Source organism: Antrostomus carolinensis, unplaced genomic scaffold, assembly GCF_000700745.2.
Source record: "Antrostomus carolinensis isolate BGI_N321 unplaced genomic scaffold, ASM70074v2 scaffold4450, whole genome shotgun sequence".
Lineage (NCBI taxonomy): Eukaryota > Metazoa > Chordata > Aves > Caprimulgiformes > Caprimulgidae > Antrostomus > Antrostomus carolinensis.
This window is the reverse complement of record NW_010287711.1, coordinates 1-24,144: the sequence shown is the minus strand read 5'-3', so window position 1 is coordinate 24,144 and position 24,144 is coordinate 1. Positions and strand designations below refer to the sequence as shown.

At 38.8% G+C, this 24,144-nt stretch overlaps 1 protein-coding gene across 1 annotated transcript in view; it reads right to left on the bottom strand.

Moving 5' to 3' along the window:
* The window catches only part of UPF2 (UPF2 regulator of nonsense mediated mRNA decay), a 63,521-nt gene extending 46,031 nt beyond the window's left edge, over positions 1–17,490 (bottom strand). Inside the window, exons 1-6 of the mRNA XM_010163904.2 lie at positions 17,129–17,490; positions 15,269–16,048; positions 10,415–10,575; positions 9,241–9,438; positions 7,248–7,397; positions 112–215 (exon numbers count right to left, since the gene is read on the bottom strand). Of these exons, the coding sequence (XP_010162206.1) occupies positions 112–215; positions 7,248–7,397; positions 9,241–9,438; positions 10,415–10,575; positions 15,269–16,048; positions 17,129–17,490 (1,755 nt within the window). The remainder of the gene's footprint in view (positions 1–111; positions 216–7,247; positions 7,398–9,240; positions 9,439–10,414; positions 10,576–15,268; positions 16,049–17,128) is intronic.
* Positions 17,491–24,144: the final 6,654 nt, after the last annotated feature.

The window sequence follows — 24,144 nt, the reverse complement described above, 5'->3', positions numbered from 1 at the left end:
AAAGTGAATTCAGCTACTGATAGACTCCAAAGCTTCAAGTTTTTATTTCTGATCAATCTGATCTAGCAATACAGCTTTTAAGAGTGGAAAAAATGAAGAATATGACTATACCTTGTCTATGAGGTCTCTGTTGACACAATTTGGAAGCTGCTGAAGAAAAGCATCTACGATAAGTTTTAAATGAGATCCAGTACTGGCTTCTTCATCCTCTTGTTCTAACAGAATGAAATAAACAAGTAGTACACATCTTTAAACTATGAAATATAATGATATACTATCATATTCCCCAAACACAGTGCATTTGTAATGTTCAGTTGTTAAATATTCATCTACAGATTTAAAAAAAGACAAAAAATTCATTTTTAATGCAAAAAATTCCATTGATTGTGCTGACAAAAGTCAAAAGTATCACCTTTAAAACTTGTCTTCCTTTTCATGAAGTTCCCTATCTCCTAATTTACACTGTCACAAGCAACAATAAATACATGTTCCTAGAAAACTACAGTAATTTATTTAAGTGACCACAAGAAGGCCCGAACATGGGGGAAAAAAAACAAAGCAAAACAAAGCACCTTAATGCAACTGTGGTTTCTACTTTTTTAATGTATGTTTGCCCTGCAGGAGAAATAGCATTTTTGATCAAAAGTGTCCATTAAGACCATTCTTTCATCTGGTATTTTCTTGACATATTTTCCCTTGATGCTGCAAAATCTAGAGGTCAACTTAATTCCTTCAGCTGTACAGAAACCAGAGTATAGAACCGTAAGGACAAAGGATCGAGGGCTGTTCACGTAGCAACTGCAAGGCAAGTGAGAACTTGTTTCCCAGGCAAAAGCTTCTGTGTAATGTGCCAGATACAAAGCAGTGACAGTGACCTGTATCTACGAACTGAGTCAGTAACACTACTCAAGTGAAAGACTGCAGGACAACTCAAATCATTGGAACTCAGATTTTCTAACATCAACTATGAAGATCCCACCAGACCAATCACCCCTATAGTGATCCTTTAATTGCAAAGCACGTGTCATGCTTCAAAAATTTTCCAGATTTTACTAAGTCCTAGAAAAGAGTCTGGTCTGCTCTACAGCACAGCATGAACCAAAACAATGAGTTATAACACAGAGGCTTGGATAGAACCTTTCTTTGGCCAAAGCAACACAAAAGAACACTGCTTCCTCAAAAAGGAACATGATGATATCTGGTTTCCTTTCAGTTTGACATTCAGTAGTAACAAGAATACCTAGGACCTGTTCTGAAAGCAGAATAGAGACAGACTTCAAAAAGGTGAATATGATGGTGGTGAAATTGCACCCAAATAAAGTACAAAATACCCAAGATTTGGTAAAGTCTTTTTGCCTTTATAGGCTACTCAGTAAGGAAAACTAGCATAGAAGTCTGAAATTCCTTTTTCAAGGAACTAAAAAGCAAAGGGAAAACAAAGCAGCTATGTTGTAGGACATTTTCTTGGTTGTTTATGTTGTTTATGTTGTTGTTGTTGTGGGTGTTTTTGTGTGTACGGTTTTTGTTTGGTTGGTTTTTTGGGTTGTGGGGGGGGGTTTTGCTAGCTGGGGGCAAGGGTTGAGCTTAGGTAGAGAAACACTAAGAATTGTTCCAAGGAATACTGCCAGCTACCCCGTCTTGAAGATGCTAGAGGTTAAAGCAGATGACATTGCCTCCTCTCTTGCACAGGCAACTAGAAGTCAGAAGAACAAGAGAACTGCTCATTAAAAAAGGAGAAAAAAAAAAATGAAAGAAAGATGTTGCAGTTGCTCAGACAGAAGAGGACCATCAAGTTTTAAATACTTCATGGAACCCTGACTCTCTCATCACCCATATACTTAAGAGTTCACCAGGATTCATGCAATAGCTCAAACCAGACAATTTTTACTATCAAATCTTGTTTTAATGCATTTTCCACTTAGATATTTACAGCCACACCTTCCTCTCTGCCCTTCTGATGTTCTTTTATCTTCCTCTTCCCCTGACAGCAATTAGTTGTCTCACCTCACTTTTCTATTCAAACTGACTCAATGCTCTTGAAATTAATTAGAAAAATGTCTTTAACAATTCAGTCACTTCTCAAGACAATCTTTCAAGAGCCCCTCCTATCACATTCAGTTCAATGTATCTCTTCTTTCACTGGTCCTCTCCTTCACTGCAGAGCTACAGATATTCTCCCATTGTATTTCTAGGTATTTCTTTCTCACCACAGTATGTGGATCCTTTCCAAGTACAAAGGCTCTTTTGCAGCACCTGAAGCAGATATGGGACTTAAAGAGAGAAAATTAAGAATTTTTCAGGGCTTCCTTCTCTAAGGGAAACAATGATTCTAAGTATGCAGTTCATGCCAAAAGAGTTCATTTGTTGCTTTTCACTTTGATCCTCTTGAATTCTAGTCTTTCATTATCACCACATTTAAAAAGTGCATTAGCTTTTTTCCAAAATTTACTACAAGTAGTAATGTATAACGATTACAATTAGACCATTTGTCTATCTCAGTGCAGATCAAATCATGCAGTAAGATGATTGTAGAGACTGAAAAGTTATTTTTTCATTTCAAACACCTTTATATTTAACCAGAAATGCATGTAATTGGTAATTTTCAGGGAGCAAACTGAGAAGGTATGAGAAGACACTAAGGACTTAACTGAAGTAGTTTTCCTGCAATGATTGGTGCCAATCTTCTACTTCAGTTACAATAGCTATTTGCCTTCCCCTTACCCTACACACACACTTCCTGAGAAAGCCCTGGCTTCCTTATTTTCAACATATTTTGTAATTTTTACAAAACACTAGAAGAGAGCCCTCTGTAAGGTTATAAAGTCCACTTTGCCCAAAAACTTCAGTCTGCTTCATAGAATGGTTTGGGTTGGAAGGGACCTTCAACATCATCCAGTTCCAACCCCCCTGCCATCAGCAGGGACACCTTCCACTAGGGCAGGTTGAAGGTGTATTACTGTACTTCATATAGTATCACCCAGACAGTGGAAATAACAGAAGCTACTAATACTAGTAGCTATTCCTCTGAGAGATGAGCTTCTGTAAGGAATTTGATCATGCAGGAGCCCTCACATTCAGAGGGTATGAACCACCACTGAGCAAATTGTCAGCTGGATCCCCCAGTGTTGTGATATGCACAACACTTAGGCATAAGCATAAAGTTTAACATCTTGTTGAATCAAGGCCTCTGAGGAATGTGTTCAGAATCACAGAATGTCAGGGATTGGAAGGGACCTCGAAAGATCATCTAGTCCAATCCCCCTGCCAGAGCAGGAACCTAAATGAGATCACACAGGAAAGTGTCCAGGCGGGTCTTGAATGTCTCCAGAGAAGGAGACTCCACAACCTCCCTGGGCAGCCAGTGCTCTGTCACCCTCTACTGTAAAGAAGTTTCTAGAATCTAGACTAACAAGTCATCCAAGTCCAAAAAATACTTCTTAATTAATATTTTTAGATATTTTTTAAATTCCTGCTCTTCTGGTAGGAACTTCGCTAGCTCTCTAAACAGTGTAACAGAATTAACAGGGTTGACTTAACATTCACTTCTACACATCTCTGCTGCTGACAAACCTTACAAAAACTGGAGCTAGATACGTATTAACATCGGACTCCTCCTGCCCCCAGCACCCTTTGACGGCTTCCACCTTGGCCATTCCTTACTTAACATTTTTGTCTCCATTCACACAGCTTCATTTTTAACATTTTATCTTCTCTTTTAAGAGCAACCTCAAAACTCACTTCTTCCAGCATGTTTTCCGTCACTATTTTCAGCTCCGGTGCTATCTGCTCCCTCTCTCTTCCCTGAGCATATTGAAAATAAGAAAATTAAGATTCACTCAAAGTTAACGCAATAGAGAAACAAAATTAATTAGCTGAATTCCTGGTAAACAAAACTCTTCAACTAGCTGCATCAATTTTCCTTTCACATGTCATATCTTAAACTCAGTTGACTATGGACTCCAGCCTTTAGGAAAAAAGTGCAGAAACAGGCACTGCAACGCTGCTAAGGATGCTACACCAGGGCAGACCTGCTTTAAAAACATGTACTTTGGAAAACTACCTTGTCTCCCTCATATTTGGACAGGGGAGAAAAGACAGAAGAGAAGTGACAGAAGGAGTTGCAGAAGTAACAAAAGATAGGCAGTACCCACTGTCTGACTGGACTGTCCATCCCATTTATCCTGTTTTCCCCTCTATGATTTACATATTCCCTCTGCCAATGAGGTCTACACCCCCAGATTATCAAAATTACTAAATCTAATTTTTTTTCTTCTTCATTTTGGACCTTATATTTAAGACCCTGCTATACCTCATGCATCCTCTCTTTTTATACTAAATGCCCATCTCAACCCTGGAATACTCTGTTTTATGTCTGTAATAATGTCATAATACAGTGGTCTCATTCTTTGCTAGATTTGCACAGAATATTACTACTAACTTACCTCAAGTATAGATGCACAAATACTCAGTACATGAAAAAAGTTAAAAGATATAACTTGCAGCTGAAGGACACCTAATTTTCTAAATTTCAAATCTAAGTGAATTTTATTTAAGAGAAAGGCTGAAAAAAAATCTACCAGTTCAGTAGACAGAAATACATCACAGAACTTGAAACAACATCTAAATTCAGATTTTTGTTAGTTCTGTATATCTGATGCTACCGACTAGGAGCGTTCAGAATTCCATACATACTAAAAAAAAATAAAATTGTGTTTCTCTAAACGTTTCAAGTAAAGTAACACTTCAAGTAACACTTGAAACACTTAGATGCTGCTAATTTATAGCCTAGTTTTCTAGCAGAACAAGGATTTGGCAACTATACCTATTTTAATTTCCGAACCTACTTGTGAGTATCAAGAAATTTGACAAAGGTGTAGAAACTTAGTGTATTTGTGAATTCTATATGTTTCACAAAAAATAAACTAATGACCAAAGACAATCAGGAAGCAATAGCTCTCCACTAAGAAAAAAACCTACACTGTGAGCCAAATGACATTACGTTCACAAGGCAGAAAGTAAAAAGGCTTTCTTTAAGTGTTGGCTGTTTAATAACAAAAATAAACCCCATTCTGACACATTTTAGATTAACCTTTCAGATGGGAGTGTGTTTAATGCTCAGTCAATAGCTAGTTTAAAAACACAAACTGTTGGTGGATGGTTAATATTTCATATTATGACAAAATATACATCTTCATTTCACAATCAAAAGCACAATCATCAATCCCTTCTGCACTCCTGTACATACTCAACGGGCACTGCCTCCCAGTGAGCTAGAGCTATACAGAGACTACATCTTCTGTTTCTGATTTCATCACCTGTTATTCCTTCCTCACTTCTACAGGATCTCACTCTCATGTTATTTGGCTTTGTCTTTATATTTAGAATACTCTTCATCCACCTGTCAAGTGAAAAATCCTTTCAAAAAAAAAAAAAAAGACAAGAAGGAAATACCCACATTCCTTTAGATGTCTATTGACAAGGTATTTTTTTGGTCTATCTAACAAGCTATGACCAAGCCAGAATGAACTACTCTTCTTCCTTTCAATTCTAAGAGAACATCTACATGTAACTCCTTTACAGGAAGCTGGAACCAAGCTCCTCACTGTTTCACTTGAGATCTGACCAGAGGATAACAACTCACTAAAGGTGAACATCCTACAATTAAAACTTAACATCTTAACAAGCTCAATGGGCTGATGATTACCCAAAGAAGAATAAAAATGGAAGGGGAATTTTATTCCAAAGAGGGTGAGGATAACAACTCACTAAAGGTGAACATCCTGCAACTAAAACTTAACATCTTAACCAGCTCAATGGGCTGATGATTACCCAAAGAATACAAATGGAAGGGGAATTTTATTCCAAAAAGGGCATGGCTTTTTCCAACCTGCCCAGGTAAAGAAAGGAAAACCCAGAAGAAATTATCATGACAGTTTTCCTTTCAGAAAGAGTATGAAACAGTCTCACTCTAGAGCTGTCCAACTTCTCTGAATTTGTGAGGTGTCACAGACCAGCACAGTCCCAAAACTTGTTTCAGCTCAATTAACTTCAGGTACACAAGAGAGTCATCCACTTTAAAAACCCCATATGCCCTAACCCATCCCTCTTGTCAGCTGAGAGACAGTGGCACTCTGAGGAGTTGTTCAAGCTACTCAACACCCAAACCCACAGATCCATGCCCCAGCTTGGTTAGATGAACCTACGTTTTAAACACCAACACACAGCCTTTGCCAGGGCCTCAACTTTTTGTGCTTTGAAGTGAACTCCATGGCTTGAAGTTTTGGCTTTAAGTTCTTCGCTTTTAAAGCCCAATACAGTTTCAAACAAGAGGATGATTAGATTATAAATTCATTAGATCAAGTAGGATCTTTTAAGCCACAGAACCTCCAGCCAGTGGACTCTAAATGTGGGTTTGGTTTTTTTGCACATTCTAGACACAGAACAAGTTTCCTGCTTCAGAAATGAAAGAAAAGAATCTGCATTGGTCCTTGGAAATCCAAAGCAACAAAACCAAAGTGTCTTACAAAGTGAGATCAAAGAAAACACCTAGTTTGCTCATCTATGAATTTGGCTCTTCACACCTGATGTTGCTTTTCCCACTATTCAGTACTACTGAAAGAAAAACCTGTAATTCGTAAGAAAAGTTCTTAAGAAACGTTTTCCTGCTGTTTCCTGTAATAAAACTAACACAGGTCAATTTTCACAGGTGCCATTTGTAGCCCTTCATGCATAATCAGAGGTTAGAATTTCCAAATTCTGCTATGTAAAGCCATCTCATCAATAGAAAAATCTTTAACAATTAACAAGGCAGAAAGGCAGAATTGAATCTTAGATTTTAAGAGAAGATAAATACAGAAGATATTTTATTAGAACCCTAAGCACATTCGATGAGAAAATTTATGCACTGAAGTCTACATACTTCTTTCTAGTCACTTTTTAGACAACTGCATTCAGATTCTATTATTTTTAAAGCTTTATGAAGGAATCTAGTAACTTGCACTACATAAACCTCCATATAATTATTTTCACTAGTCTGAATGTCTTGTTACAAATGCATTTTTGACCACAATCATAACAGTTCTTAGCTACTAAAATGTAATAAATATATAAATAAGTAGTTCTTCCTGAAGTCAACTCTTTATTTACTGACTAAAACCCATCAAGCTCAAAAAAAAACACAAAAAACCCCACAAAAAAAAAAAAAAATGAGGAAACAACAAAGAATTCCTAAAGCCAGTTTGTTTTACCTTGTTCATCAAGAAGCTTTTTTGTAAGATCTTCTGCCTCATCTCCACAGTCTAACTCTAGGGCATCATCATTAATATCCAGGTTCTCCAGCTCCAACTCCAAATCCTCACTCCCAGGTGCTTCCTTATTATCTTTGGCATCTTTTGAATCTATTTAGAAGTTAAGTAGAAATATTAAAATATTAAATATACACAATCACAGTTAGAATACAGAAGACTCACATTGCTAAACCTGTGTTTCTTTAGTGTCTTAGTCTTGTGGAAAGGAAATGGGACAAAGTATTTGCTTTTTGAGACCATACTGTCTCATGTTAGGGCTCAGTGCGATCGGCACCCCTCATACAGCTTTACCCATATGGCTGAAAACTGCAAACATTTACCTATATTTGGGTCTGTTAAGGATTATCAACAGCTTTCAGTGCTCTGGCTTGTTCTGAACTATACCTGGTATGTCTTCATTGCATACATTCAAATAGGACAAGATACTCAGTGACGTAGCAATCTAAGTCCAAAAGTGCTTAAAATGGATTGCCAGGACATCGTGTGGAAAACACAAGCAAAACAACCAAACAAACCTGCATATTGGGAAGCTCAGATAGAAAAACAGGATCCTCCAAAACCCCAGGAAATAAATGAATATCACAAACATTATTCCAAGAGCCAGACTGAAAGGTACAAACTCTAATTTAATGTTTGCACTCCATATTCTTCATAGCTCAACTGATAACAAAATTGACAAAGGAAGGTCAAGAGAAAGTGTTTTACACAGACCAAGGGAAAAAAAAAAGCAGAACAGGAAGAAGATACTGAAGAAATATGTTATGTAGAAGGTCAAATAAAAATTGTATTTTTCTTGATAACAGATAATCTATTAATCTCTGGAGGAAGATTCAGAAAGGAATAGCTTATACTTTTCTTAAGACAACAACGCTGGTCCAGCATAGAGCATTTTTCCAAGAGATTATTATCTATATTTTGTTATGCTTTTAGGCCTCCTACAAGCCTTATCTGCAGGTTGTGCTTCATAAAAAAAAAGTTCAAGGCAAATAACCTTATTAAAACACTTAAATTTTTCAAACAAAAAGGTGACAACTAAACAGTGTATGCATCATATGGAAATAACAGACTCATAAAACAAGCAACCTGTTTGAAATCACAGACTAATTTACTCTGGAATGGATCTTGGTGAGGTCTCTTGATCAACCTTCTTCTCAAAGTGGATGAGCGCTATATTCAGACATTTCTCAGGGACTTTCCAGTTGCCCTAAAAAATCTCCTGAGGCAGAGATTCTAGTCTCCCATGGCAATTTGCTCCAACACCCAATTGTCCTCCCAGGGAAATTTCAGAATTTAGAAATCAGAAGGAAGGCTATGAGCTGTAAAGGTGAAATTCCATTAATACTCAACGCTGACCTCCTGCATGTGTATTAGAAAACCACGTAGCCTGTGTCTCTGGTGGCATTTCCTCAATGCCAAAACACTGCTCTTATCCAAGCATGCGCCTTCTGTCACACTTCGAGCCAGTGATGGTGAATGTCATTTTTACCCCATTATAACTAAAGTGCATCAATGCCTGTTTGTGAACCTAGGGCTGTGAGGAACCATCCAGGTCTTTTAATCTACTGGAAGTTTATACTAAGACAGTTAGCTACCATAAACATTTCAGGGGAAAAAAACAGAATGAGCACTAACATCTTTCAAAGAAGGTAAACTTTCAGGTTTCTCACAGAAAAGTTAACATTAACTCACAATCTCCAATTATTTTAAATTTAAAATTCTATCAATATTAAAATACATTTACATTTTTTCCTTCCTTACATACCATACCCAGCTACAATCCTTATCCTACATCGTTTCTTCCCTACAAATTAATCTAAACTGGTGTACTGTCCTGATGACCACAAACTATTTTATTAGGGACTCACTACTTCCATCAAATTTGTGCATCTGTTGAACAAGATACGTTAAAAAAATACTCATCTAAGCATTCTACCTCTTGATTCATCTTTGCCTGAATCCTTGTTCTGGGAATATTTTTCATTATCTTTAAACAAAATTGCTGGCACGAAAGCCTTTAAGTCGATGAGATTCTCATAGAAGTTTCTAGCATCTTCATCTTCCCAGATACCCCCCTCCAGGTCATATTCTCCAGGTTTTCCTGGTGTGAAAATATCAATACCAGGTCCATGTTCTGCAAAAACAGGGAAATCATAAGAAAGTTATTTGTGCAAATTTCTGACACATCTTTAAAGATTAAAAAAACCCTTTTAGAAACACTTTAACCTGTTCATTATTACCACTGTTTTCACTTAGATATTGCCATGTAGCCTTTAAAGTGCTTTTAACAACCCAATCTTAATATCAGATATATCAATAAGTTATCTTAAAATTGTAGATTTCACATTGACAGAAAACAGACAGTATTAAAGTCAAATCAAGCAAAATCAAGCAATGCATTATGTGGTATTAGAAAGGAAAGCTGTAACAGACTTTAAATCATATCAACATAAAGAGTGATTACTTTGAGTATGATGAACTTTACTCCATTGTATTTTAGGAAGTTTAAAAAGAGTAATTGTAAATTTAGAGGTATTCAAGAAATAAAGCTTTTTTTAAGCTCAAGATCACTTCAGACACTCATGATTTCAAACACATCTCTAAATCTAAAATTTGAGATTCATTAAGGCGTTGAATGGTTCTGCCAGTTAAATGCTGTACTTCTCCTCGGGAGGTCAGAGAGTCACCTAGTGACTTAGCTGGCTTAATATGTTGCTATTCATAACATCATGACCCAAAACAGAACTCAAACCCATTTTTTAACAATATCAGATTTTAAAACTTTAACATATACTATTCTTTATTTATTAAAGAATGCATGATATTAAATGGAAAGAATTTTTAATTTTCCATTTATTCCTATATTACCTGAAACAAATCTAAACAGGTATCACTTAGGTTACTGTAACTACACAGCATACGCAATAGTTATGCTTAAATGTTAGGCTTAATTACTTTAATAAAAATCCATGTATTATTCATTTGTTGATATTCTTAAGGGGGAAAGCCTAAATAAAAATAACCCAATGGAAAGAACACATCAGTAAGATGTGTGTTCCCACCACATCCGAGCCCAGCATTCTGTTTACTTGCTTTAGAAGATGGCCTACCCTCAGGTGTTGGTTTCTCTTGGGGAAGGTCAGGCATATTTTCATCCAAAAGATCAGCTAGAGACTGAGAATTTGCCAACAGCTTCTGATAGGACATTGCGAATTCCTCGTATTGCTTGTGTCGATCTTCACTCAGCTCTCCTTTGGAGTGAAGAATGCGCCTACAAGAATTGAAGTTACGGTAAGATGACCTTTTTTTCTTAAAACATATTTGAGCTATGCTGAAACACCACCAATTTCTCTGAGCAAAGCTAACCTTCTCTCTTCGAGTGAACTTTGAGAATTCTAGTTTAGAGTGCAATAGCAAAAATTTCAGCAACGTTATTTTTTTCCAAATAACCATACTGAATTACTGACTTGAATATCACTGAGGGTAGTACAGTCACAGCAGCTCTAACGTCAAGGTCCAAAGAGAAAGGCTAACTTCTTTTTTTTCCCATGATTATCCTGTAACAGTCCTGCACTACCAAAAGGCTTTTGTAGTAAATTAAAACATTCAACTTACATGGAAGCTGGAAAAAAAAGTTGCTTTGCATCTGTAACAGTATGTTTCCATGTTGTTCATATGATTAAATGGGCAACCATCACCAGGAAGCTCAGAGATGCACATTAAAACCAGCCCATTAATTTTCCAAACCAATTCTCTCCAGGCTATCAGTCCAAATTAGGAGCAGATACATTTCTTTTTTCACTTGCTCTTTGTTTTCTTTTATGAAACTATTCATACTTACTTTAAATTCTCATTTTAAAAATTTAAATCTGTTGTCAAAAGCAACTTTGTTTGAAGGAATGTAATCACTGCTTACAAGTGCACAGTAAAGCAGCTTCAGGATTACATGCAGAACAGTACAACTCGATTTTCTTACAGTCTAACTACAATTAACGTCTAACAATTTATCAACTATTGCTCAACATTATATACCAGCTTAAAAATGGTCCCACTAGTTTTTAAGGAGTAGACAATACAGTTGAAAAGAGGCAAAATTAAGAAGTATGTCATGAGTAACAATCTTCATGATCTACTTTCAAATTCACATAAAACTGCATAATTTGTTTGACAAGACCAGACCTTCCCTACAGAAACATGCCACTGAGCACGGGCTAAAGCAGAGACCACTTCAGCCTTGGACGCCTTCTGAATGGCAAGGTGGTTTAGATAGAGATCACTCTGTAAAACCATACAGTAAATACTAGGAATGCAAGATACAGATGCATCTTTCATTTATGAAAGACAAATCTTACTCATTTTCAAAGATCCCCTTTTAGTCCCTATTTCATTTGGTTGCTCTGATTCATTTTGAATATAAATTCTAAGAAATAGAAGTAATGTAAAATTGTTATTTTGGAAAACACAAAAATCTGATGTCAACATAAAAATTTATAAAGTAACATATAGCTTTTCTTCACATACATGCTCCTGTATTTTCTCATTTAATTTCTAACATAAAAATTGTTAAAAAGAAATTTCCTCAAGTCCTTTGCAAACTCTGGGACTAAAGCAATTTTGATTAATATCAGCAATTTACCATCCATTTAGTTTAATTTATTAGTTAAAAACAACCAAAAAGCACACTTCTTGATTCTGATAGTGTGTTACAAAACTTCTGAAGTTAAATTGCAAAAAGGAGTATCTGAGATATTCCTGCACTGAGATGAAACCATCAGAAGATGAAGTTTGAAGTAAGGTGTGAATGCCCTAATTTCTAAAGCAGGTTTCATTATTACATTACCATCAGGCTTTCATTAAGCAAGAAGTAATTAATACAACCACATTCTTGCCAAAAGAACCAAACATTTTATGGCATAAAAATTTTAAAACCCTTTAAGCAATGTAAGATAAGGGATATTAATCTTGGCTTTTTTCACTTCCAGGTTAATTGTAAAACAAAAGTCATCTTTGTACACAGCACAGTCACAGGCGTAGCAACAAAATCCCTTGTACCTGCTCAGAACCAAAACTTGACACAGATGTCTTGCTAGAGGGCAAGAAACAGTAACACAAGCAAAAGTTCACTCTCTTGACCCTCTTACAAAAACACACCTATGAAACATGTTTTACTTGTTCCTACAAAGTAAAGCAAGAAAAATTAACGCATTAAATCACCACTGACTATTTCTGAAGTGCAGTAGCTCAGTCGGGATGCAGGAAAAGTTAAGGGCCAATCCACAGCCTTTCCACAGAGACAACCATCCATCAGGTACTTATATTTTGCTGACCTGCTGGAGAGGAGCTCTGAGGAAAAGGACCTGGGTGTGCTGGTGGACAGCAGCCTGGCCATGAGTCAGCAGTGTGTCCTTGTGGCCAGGAAGGCCAACAGTGTCCTGGGGTGCATTAAAAAGTGTGGCCAGCAGGTCGAGGGAGGGTCTCGTCCCCCTCTACTCTGCCCTGGTGAGGCCACATCTGGAGTGTTGTGTCCAGCTCTGGGCTCCCCAGGTCAAGAGGGACAGGGATCTTCTGGAGAGAGTCCAGCGGAGGCCACCAAGTTGATGAGGGGCCTGAAGCATCTCTGGTATGAGGAGAGGCTGAGAGAGCTGGGACGCTTCAGCCTGGAGAAGACTGAGAGGGGACCTTATCAATGTCTATAAATATCTGAAGTGTGGAGGGACAAATGGTTGGGACCGGGCTCTTCTCGGTGGTGCCCAGTGACAGGACAAGGGGCAATTGGCACAAACTGGAACACTGAAAGTTCCAGACAAACTTAAGGAAAAATTTCTTTACTGTGAGGGTGCCAGAGCCCTGGGACAGGCTGCCCATAGAGGGTGTGGAGTCTCCATCTCTGGAGATGTTCAAAACCCACCCAGACACTTTATTGTGCAACCTGGTGTGACCCTGCTTTGGCAGGGGGGTTGGAGTGGATGATCTCCAGAGGTCCCTTCCAACCCCTGCGATTCTGTGATATTTTAAGCTCAAAATATACCAGCAGCCTCATGAACATGAGCACTGAAGCTCTGTGCTATTATTAAAAAATAAGAAGCAGTGTTCTAACAACAGTACAGGAGTTGCTGTTCTCAGTTTCAGTTCCCAAAAGACAAGTGCTAACAAATTCAAGCATGCTAAAGCACACCAAGCAAACTTTAAAAAGCACAACCCATGTTTTGAATATGAAGTACGGCATATAGCACTTATCTTACTTTACCTCTCTCCAGAATTTCACAAGTGCCACAACACAGCTTCATCAGATCTTAAAAACATCCTTAATTTAGACAAAATAACTTTCTTCCATATCTAACACTGACTTCTGAAAACTCATACTAGAATCTGAGCATCAAGCTCTTTCCTTTCAATGACACAGCCTGCACAGGTTCTGCCGTGCCCTTAGCTGTGTAACCAAAGGACCATTAATTAGGTTCTATTGTCAAAATGTAACTCAAGGTAGTTTTCCTCATTATCCACTTGCAGGAACACTTTATTTCCTGTCAGAATTTTCAGCACTCACTCACTGAAATCCCAGCCAGAAACAGTTATTGTGAAAGTGTAAAAGTTTATATTCATTCACTTAAAAAAAACAAAACAAAGTCAATAACACACCTTAAAGTACTAAAGTACCTGTAGAAATAATGGTAGATCAAAAGTCAGTTTATGGTCCTGTGAAATACACTGCTTAGCTGACCAAGACCAGATAGGACTGCAGCACAATACCCATCATAGAATCACAGACTGGTTTGGGTTGGAAGGCACCTTAAAGATCATCCAGTTTCAACCCCCCTGCCAGCAGCAGGCCACTAGACCAGGTTGCTCAAAGCATCATCCAACTTGGCCTTGAACACTTCCAGGGAGGAGCAGCCACAGCTTCTCTGGGCAACCTGTTCCAGTGTCTCACCACCCTCACAGGAAAGAATTTCCTCCTAATATCTCATCTCAATCTCCTCTCTTACAGTTTAAAGCCAACACCCCTTGTTCTATCACTCCCTGCCCTTGTCCAAAGTCCCTCCCCAGCTTTCTTGTAGGCCTCCTTCAGGTACTGGAAGGCCGCTAACCGATCTAAGTTCAGAGCCTTTGTTTGGGAACATCAAATATTAACGTACTCCAAGTATGCATGTGACTCTGGACTGATGTTCAGCCTTTTAGTTGAAACCTGGGCCTGCACACAGTAACACATTCATTTCTATCTGCTTGGAATTCTTTAAAAAGGATTTAAGAACAACTACGTTTTAAGACCAGTAGGCTTTAAGACCAGTTTAGGCTGGCTCCAATAATGACAATTCAGGCTGCTTTAAAGGAAAGTAAACAATTATTTAACAATGTGGTAACAGTAGAAATTATATTATTGAGATCTGAAAGGTGTGTATATTCATATCCTTCAGCATTAGTATTTCAAATAGACATTTAAGAGGATTTGAATCAAATTTTATATATTAAAATGTCAGAGGATATAGACAATTTGCCCACATTAAAGTGTAAGGGATACCTTGCTAATCCAACCTAACTTTTCCTCCATACTGGTACACTAAAAAAAAAAGTAAACAAGCCAAAGTCATGGTGGCATATGCTCTGTCAGATATGTGTGGGAGGAAAGGGAGAAATCAGATGGTGCCAACTGGAAAAGGACAGTACCAGCTGGGAAAGAAGCACTGCTCTCAGGCTGCTAAGGGAACATCACCAACTAATAGAGTTAAGAGAATTAAAGCTAAAGGTCAACCTCCATCTCCTTTAAAGATATTAGGAAAGTCTGTTTAGTTCTTGCTTTTTAAGTATTCAGAGCAAATTTAGAACTCTTTTTAGATATATTGCAGCATACACTTATCTTCTACACACCGCTAACAGACTTTGATTACAAATACTGGAACAAAAGCAGGCATTTCATTAATAAATTATTTTTTTCTCCATAAATAAAAGCAACATTTAAATGTCACCTGTTTTGTCTTTCAATATTTTGTAGCTCCCTGTGGTCCCTTTTCAGGTGTTTGGTCAAAGACGTAAAGTATTCCTTCAACAAATTCTGGAAGGGCTGTTGTTTCTCTGGGCTAATTATCTCACTAGGAGGAAAGCTCAAGTTAAACTTCTCTGCCACAGTTTTTACTTTCCTTGGTACCAAACCAGCAATGTCATCTCCACAGTGCCGACAAAAGCTGATAACCACAGAAACATGAGTATGGGATTCTCGATCAGCGTTAATAATATTTTTAAGCTGCTCATAGATTAAAGACAAACCTTCCTTGTCAGTGAAAATCCCAACTATTGTCAATTCTGCAATGAAACGCAAATCAGTTCTTAATTTGGTAACGTTGGGAGTCTTCTCTTCTTTCCTTGCTTCAAAGTGTTTTTTCCAAGCCTGAAGTAAGGAAGGAGCAAAATCAGCGTAGCGCTGGTGAAAGAGGGAACACAAGTGCACAGCGCAGTTCACATCTGATATTTTCAGTTTGGCTTCCACAATAGAAGCGACTGCTTCTGCAATGTATTTGCTTAAATTCAGGCTATTAAAGTCATGGGACAAGGAGTCCCTTTGTTGCTCTGTAATGGTTTTTAGCTTCTTAACAAAAGCTGTGTTCTTCTTCAGACTGGAATCTAGTCTGCTGAAGAAGTTCTCTTCGGGGCGATTGTCTGGTGCATTCTGGTTTTTGCTGCGAAGCTCTTTCCTCGCCTGATGGCGCTCCCAAGCCTCCTGATGGAGCTGATGTGCTTCCTCTTTTTCTCTAAGAGAAATAAAAATTAGTCATTTTCATTACAGAACCTCACTTTCAGGTTCATAGTTTAAAGGAAAAAAAAAAAAAAAAAAGGCATAGTTGGAAACCCTCCAGTAGTTCTGAACACAATTTCCCCTTAATATTCTATTTTTAAATATTTAACAAGCTAATCCTAGAAAGTGAAAGCATCTGTTCCACAAACTACTCTGTTTATTTTATTTTTTGGCTGAAAAAGGCAAGTACTACTTGTTACAAAATGAAATTTCTCAAATATTTCTATGTAGAACATACTAATCCCAACAGACTTAAAAAATATAAACATAAAACTCCATTTACTCCAGACAGAGATTAAGTTCTTTCAGAAGAGGATAACAATCTTTCAACAGGTTACTGTGTTACACTGTTAAGGGAAATCTTTCTCTCCCAGACTACTGAAATTACACAGAAAATTTGAAATAGGTGAAATGCATCTGTCCCAGCTAGAATTCAGCTACGACATTGCTTCAGTCTTAGAAAGTGATATATTTAAAACCCAAAAATGTCCAGAATCTTGGATTTATTGGTCTAAATATGCTGCCTTCAACACTGCAGTACCTTTTGATAACACACTAAGAAACACTGTCTTGGTTTCATATCACATATTAAACTGCCAGGTTACGTTCTGTGTTTGCCATCCAGCTATCAATTGTCTATGATTGATTAAAAGAAATCACACCCATCCCTCAGAGTAGATCTGCTCCTGTTACGTCTGCAGACCTGTTAAAGCCTCCACTCCCAGTTTTATGACACTAACACTTCTCCATCTCAAAAGAAACCAAGATTCTTTACTGAAGCATAATTGTGCATTACATGGCCATCACATGGAGAACACAATCAAAAACCTGTATTAGAGACTAAAATAATAGAGGTTAGAGATGAAAACTCAAAACTACGTAAAAGTCACAAAGCATACTCAGCTAGCCATGTGAAATTTATAACACTACATATAACTTATAAGTAACTCAATTATTACAAAAGATAATTCTTCCCACAATCCTGACAGCAGGACTACAGCATCTGGCACAATTAAACCATCAAAAGCCAACTTACTTCAATTGAGCAGCTGCTTCTTCTTGTTTCTTTTTCTCTTCCTCCTCTTGTTTCTTTTTCTCCTCCTCTTCAAGTTTCTTTTTTTCTTCTTCTTCTTTCTTCTTTTGCTCCTCTTCTGCTTTTACTTTATCCTCTTCTTTTTTCTTCCGCTCCTTGTCTTCCTTTTTTCTTTTATCCTCTTCCAGTTTTTTCTTTTTATCTTCAGGAACCTTTAAAGTCTCTCTCTTCATGCCAACCTTGACATCTTCTTTTGGCTTCTCCCTGGTGCTCACTGGTCGCCTTTCACTGAATTCTTTTTCTTTATTATTTAATGGGGATTCTTTTTCTTCCATATTTGCTGGTTTCTTGCGCTCAGCTGGCATTGTGTTACCCAGGCAAGTCTGCAGAAACATAGGAAAATAAGTACTTTAGACTTGTTGATATATTAAAGTCACTTTCACAGCCACCCATACTCACTTAGTTCTTAACTAAGTAAGATAACTCACAAATGCCTGACTCAGCTGAATAAAATACAGGTTTAAAGTAAGTTGTCTTGAACTAAGGAATGGACCTAACAACATGTAAAAACTAATAATATCATTATAGTGCTATATTGTGAAGTTGTCTTCAGTGTGAATTGTGCAATAAAAGCACTTGAAGTTTCTGCAACTTGAAGAATACAAGATCTTGGAACATAAACAGAAGTCCATCTGAAAAAAAACCCAAACAAGATCGATGAAAGCAAAGTATCCCCAACTTAAAAATGAATAAAAGTATTTGATTCATCAGCAAGCACCTGCACCTCAGTGATCTTGCTACACATCTCCTCCTTCCACTACCTCTACTTAGGATCATGGGGTAATGTAGGTTAGATGGGACCTCAAGTGCTTCAGCCTCCTGCTCAAACCAGGGTCAACTATGAGGTCAGACAAGATTGCTCCAGGCTCATCTTGAAAACTGCACAGGAGACTGCACAACCTCTCCAGCCAACCTGACCCAATGTCTGACTGTCCTCACTGTGAAAAGGCATCATCTCGTTCCCCTCTTTCCTCACCCCTCCCGAGATGTCCCTGCTCACCTCAAGCACAAGTACCAGCTGGAGGAGCACGCTGTGCTGACTGACGTGGATGCACAGATCTCCCTGCCAGCAGAACAAGTGGAAATCACAACACAAAAGCTGCAGTTATCAAGAGTTATCAAAGGCTCCAATTTGCACCTTTTTCTACTCAACCAATGTTTTTCCGGGGACTTGTAGGAGCTGTAGCATCCTTGCTCTTTCTTGTCCTCTAAGCTTTAGTTTAATTTGGCTAAAGATCCAAAAGACAACAAATATTGAACTGTTCTGGTTTTTAGCTGGAACAGAGCTGGGCTTCTTTTTAGTAGCTGGAATAGCGCTGTGTTTTGCTTTCAGCCTGGGTTTTGTTAAGGAAGAAACACTGATAACACACCAGTGATTTCATTTTTGTCACTGGAAGTGAAGGACGTTGTGTTCTGTTAGTCTAGATCTAAGATCAAGCGCAAGATCTAAGGGAGTGAGGGATATTTAAATTAATAAGCTAAGCTGGCATTTGGTTATGCCAGTGGGATATTCCCTATCATATCATGTCCAGTATATTAGTGAGGGTCTTCTCCTCTTTTGGCTCCCTCTGGCTTTTGCTCAGGCTCCCACTCTTCCAGGATTGTGGCTTTGGTTCAGGATTGTCGCTCCTCCAGGTTCATTATGTGGGAACAGGCCGGGTTTGGTCAGTGGGTGGTGACCAGTTGCACTGGGCATCACTCATTTGTATATTTTGTTGCTGTTATCATTATCACTGCTATTTTAATCATAGTATTATTTTAAGTTTTCTTTTATTTCTATTATTAAATTGTTTTTATCTCAACCTGTGAGTATCCTCACCCTTGCCCCAATCCTCTCCCCTGTTCCCTTTGCAGGGGGAAGTGGGTGAACGGCTGCGTTGGCTGCTGGCCAAGGGCCACCCCAGTGAAATTATCACCTGAACAAAACAGGACAGAATCACAGAATAATTGAGATTAGAATGAAACTCTGGAGGTCACCTAGTGCACTCCCTTGCTCAAAGCAGGTCAAATCAGATCAGGGACTTGGCTAGGTAAGTTTTGAGTATCTCCAAGGCTGGAGATACAATGGTCCCCTGCAGGACCCTGATCCAGTACCTGAATAACCACACTGTGAAAAAGCTTTTCCTAGTATCACCCTGGAACTTGCTATGCCTCATCTTCTGTCCATTCCTTCTCATCCTATCCCTGTACAACTCTGAGAAGAACCCAGTTGCATCTTCTCTATACTCTCCTGTTAGGTTGCTGTAGACACTAATAAGACCTCCCCTTCTCTTCCTACAGATGAAGAAACCCAGTTCTCTCAGTCTCTCTTCAGATATCATGTCCTCCAGCCTCCTAACGACCTTGGTGGCCCTTCAGTGGACTTGCTCCAGCATGTCAATGCCTTTCTCAGAACAGAGAATCTACATCTGGATGTGGTGTCCAGATGTGGTCTTGTAAGTACCAAATAGAGGGGAAAGCTCACCTTCCTCAACTGCTGGGTAGCTCCTGTTACTACAGTCTAGAACACACCTGGCCTTAACGCAGGGCCATCGACTCCTGTGCAGGATAAGATAAGGCCAGACAGGCCTGAAAGAGGCCACCAGAACCACCTAAGCCTCATTTACTTCAGGCAAAATTAATTTCTTAAAAGAAAAAACAATTTTAACATATTTATGTGCTTCAAGTTAAATGCATATACAGGTGGGACTGATGGGACATGATTGCACACGATGCTCCCTAAAGAACCACTGCTTAGTCCTCGTTAGTAACACCCATTAGTTTGACTCCCAGCTGCCACCCCTACTTGTGCCGTTCAGACATTTCACTCGATGGTGAAAATATACTAGATTCACATATTTCCTGCACCTCCTCAAGAAAGTGGATACTGAGACACCTGCATTCCAATCTACTGTAGAGTGCTTCTAGTATTATTTTTTAACTATTTTGAAAGATCTTTATAAATAAGACATCATACTAAAGAAAATCTCTGTTTCTAAGTAAGTATTCCACATTTGCTCTCCCACCCCAAAGCATAACATGAGAGGTTCATATACTGACTATCCTACGTGGAACGCTGCATTATAATATATAATATATTATTATATATTCTGGGGAGATCTTATATCAGCCTTCCAGTACCTGAAGGGACCTACAAGAAAGCTGGGGAAGGACTTTTCATAAGGACAGTTAGTGACAAAACAAGGGGAAATGGGTTTAAACTGAAAGAGGGGAGGTTTAGATGAGATATTAGGAAGAAGTTCTTCACTGTGAGGGTGGTCAGACACTGGAACAGGTTGCCCAAGGAAGTTGTGGCTGCTCCTCCCTGGAAGTGTTTAAGGCCAGGTTGGATGAGGCTTTGAGCAACCTGGTCTAGTGGAAGGTGTCCCTGCTGCTGGCAGGGGGGTTGGAACTGGATGATCTTTAAGGTCCCTTCCAACCCAAACCATTCTGTGATTCTATGATAATTTGCAAGATGTTTGTCCAGGTCTTCTAAAAAAAAATTTGTTTGCAAAAATTCACTGTATATTCACACGTGGGCAGAGAGAACTTACCAATGGAAAACCTATCCAGGACTTGGCCTCTGTGACAGCAGTTGGCAACAGCACCAATGAAGAAATGTTTCTGATACTGATTTATGGAAGTGAGACCAATCAAATCAGCGTTGCTTAAACAAGTACTAGCAAATTTGGCTCCCTGATGCATGTCTACAACTAGAAGATTTCACAGCTCAATACCTCAGAACTACTTGGATTTCAAAAGTACTGATAACAGTATTGAAACAGTATTATTATTAAAACAGTGCCTAACCAAGGGAAAAAATCCAAACAACTAAACAGCCCCCCAAATTTCTTCATATTAAAGGTCTGAACTAATTTTTCCATCTCTGTTTGCCAGTTAAGCGGGCTCTGTTCCTCACAGATCCATGTGGGAGATGCAAATCCTCTACATGTTCTGTTTCAAATTCAAATTCAAAACAAATCCATATCAGAAATTCCATCAGTTTGAGGCAGCTAAACTATCTCTCTCACTGTTTTTAAGAAAAAGGGCTTGAAAGGGAAGCTTTTAGCATTTAAACATCAACAAAGTATCTTATTAGTAAGATTAGGCCCATTAGAACTTTGCATGAGACTTTCCAATAATTGTATTATAATGGTTTTCCACCAAGAAGTCTATTAAACAAAAAATAGAGTAACACATTCATTTTAAAAAAACCAACCTGCTAGATCCTGAAAGATAATAAATTGGGAGATAAGTTTAAAAAGAAAACATTCGAGGAAAAAGGGTTGTTTGAGTAAAGAAGCACTGAAAAGATGCCACAATTCCAATCCTCCAGCTTTTACCTTTGTCCCCCCCGTTGTGAGAAGGGCAATTCAATTACAATGGGGTGGGGGGGAACAAAACAAAATATCCAGCTACAAACCTAACTTTTAACAACATGGTCTCTTACCAAAATCATTACACTACTCAAACTCTTACTGATTTTAGGAACTCAAAATTCTGTTTTATAGACATATGTGACATTTGCTCATATAAAAACAAAATAGAGGAGGTGGGATTAAAAGAAAAGGGATGGAACGTAATTGGGCTCATTGTGATTTCAACCACAAGGCAGCATTATCTGCTTTTTCCTTGTGAACACTGGTGACAAAAAAAAGCACCAACAATTTCTGTCCTGTATCACAGGATACATAAGTTACAATACTCCTGACTACCTGCTATGTATATAGCTCCTTATCTCACAAACCCTTTCAATCACACTGCCACCTCCTTCATACCCACCAGCCGCTGATGGTGGGAGGTAGTCGGTGTGGTTGCTGCTCCAACGACACCCACTGACCCACCCACTGGTCACCTCATGGCACAGGCAGAGCAGAACTGTCCATGAGCAGGTGCCATGGCCCTTCCCTCAGCAAGAATGTTAATTTAGACCTTGTTACTATTCCTCAGCTGCCACTTATCGCAAGATCTGTAGAACGTTTATAGCTTCAAAACATCTGCTTAATTTGACTGAAAGTGGCCAAAAGGTTCAGAAGTTATGGAAGCAGAGAAAGATGGAAACAGACAGGCAGCAGGTCACCTGGGTCTCCTTTCCATAGGCTGAAAACGCACAGGTTGGTCCAGATTAAGGGAATGGTAAGGGAACATCAAGAGAAACTCAATGCCTTATGTTTATGTGAATGTACTGATGAAAAGGCAAGATAATGACAAGAACTTCGTAAGCCAACAGATAGGAAGAGCTGGTGCTCGCAGCTGAAAACTGGAAAGGATGGAGAAGACAGATACAAGACAAGCATGATCTTATAGCAGCCTTCCAATACCTGAAGGGGCTACAAGAAAGCTGGGGAAGGACTTTTCCTAAGGACAACTAATGACAAAACAAGGGGAAATGGGTTTAAACTGAAAGAGGGGAGGTTTAGATTAGATATTAGGAAGAAGTTCTTCACTGTGAGGGTGGTCAGACACTGGAAGAGGTTGCCCAAGGAAGTTGTGGATGCTCCTCCCTGGAAGTGTTTAAGGCCAGGTTGGATGAGGCTTTGAGCAACCTGGTCTAGTGGAAGGTGTCCCTGCTGATGGCAGGGGGGTTGGAACTGGATGATCTTTAAGGTCCCTTCCAACACAAACCATTCTATGATTCTATGATTCTATGTCATGGGCTTTTGGACTCCTGGCAGTCCATTTCTGTAGTGACATTTAGATGTTTTAACACTCTTTATCTTCTTAGATTCCTCACTTTGCAGATGCTATTTTTCCAAAGAAAACCATTTCTCTTATTTTTTCACTATTTGACCTACCTTAACTCATTCTTAGTTAAGGAAATTTTTATTGTACCCAAATTTCTACTTAGTTTTTTTCATGCCAATCTCAGAATTTGAAAAACTGATGGGATTGGGTTCATAACATTCTAGATGCAGAAACTTAAGAAACAGATCTTGGAATGCACAGGCAACATTTAAGAGAAATCCATCCATGTACTTACTTTCAAAGATTCATAAAAGATATTCAGCAGAATTAAACTAGTCACCATTCAGAATAAAAGAATAAACATCAATAGTTTGGTCTGACATGCTTGAATCCTCTCAAATCAATAAAAACAGCCAATTGTCACAGACCACAGTTCTATGAACCAGAATTTTAATCCTCGCAAAGCACAAGTATGAGGGGAAGAAATTCAGCTTTATTAAACTAAAAGTATCAATATTTTTCATGTTCTTTTTTACTGCTGCTGGAAATTAAAGTGATCACATGAACATGCCTTTATGCAACTATCACACACAAGGTAAGGGAGATAAAGAATGTAGGCAAGATGTCCCACTTCTGACCTGCTGAGGAACCTCAAAGAGCAACAAACTTCTTCAACGCTAGAAATCACACCACTCGAAAATTAATAGTTTCAAGAACTGAAATGCAATTAGAGTTTCTCTTAAAGTAAGGGAAGGAACATAAAAAAAATAACCATGGTCAATCAGAAGACAACAAACTTAGCCACAAGTTTTGCAAGATGAGGGACAGAGCAAGACAGGAAATCACAGTGCAGAGAGAGAAGCCCCCCCCTCCCCCTGCACCCGGGCGGGGGAGGCCGGGCTGCCTGACCAGCCGGGCAGTTTTACTTTCGATTCCACAGGTCTCGGTGAAAGCGTTTTGCTGTCAGATCCGCGGGAAGACGCTTTTCACTGGGAAAAAGTTTCTCAATACATGTGGGGCAAAAAAACCTCTTGGGTAACAACGCTCCTCGCTTTCTCCTCCAGGACGATCCCTGCACATGTCAGTGCACGGACACAGCCTCTCGCACAACCCAGCCAGCTCCTCGGGCTCTGCCTTCCCCGCAAGACGGAGAAAAACAGCCACCTGCCCCTCTCCCGGCCACCGCCTCCCGGTGCCCTGCGGGCGCCCCAGCCTCAGCCCTTCCTCCTCCTCGCCTCAGCCCTTCCTCCTCCTCGCCTCAGTCCTTCCTCCTCCTCGCCTCAGTCCTTCCCTTC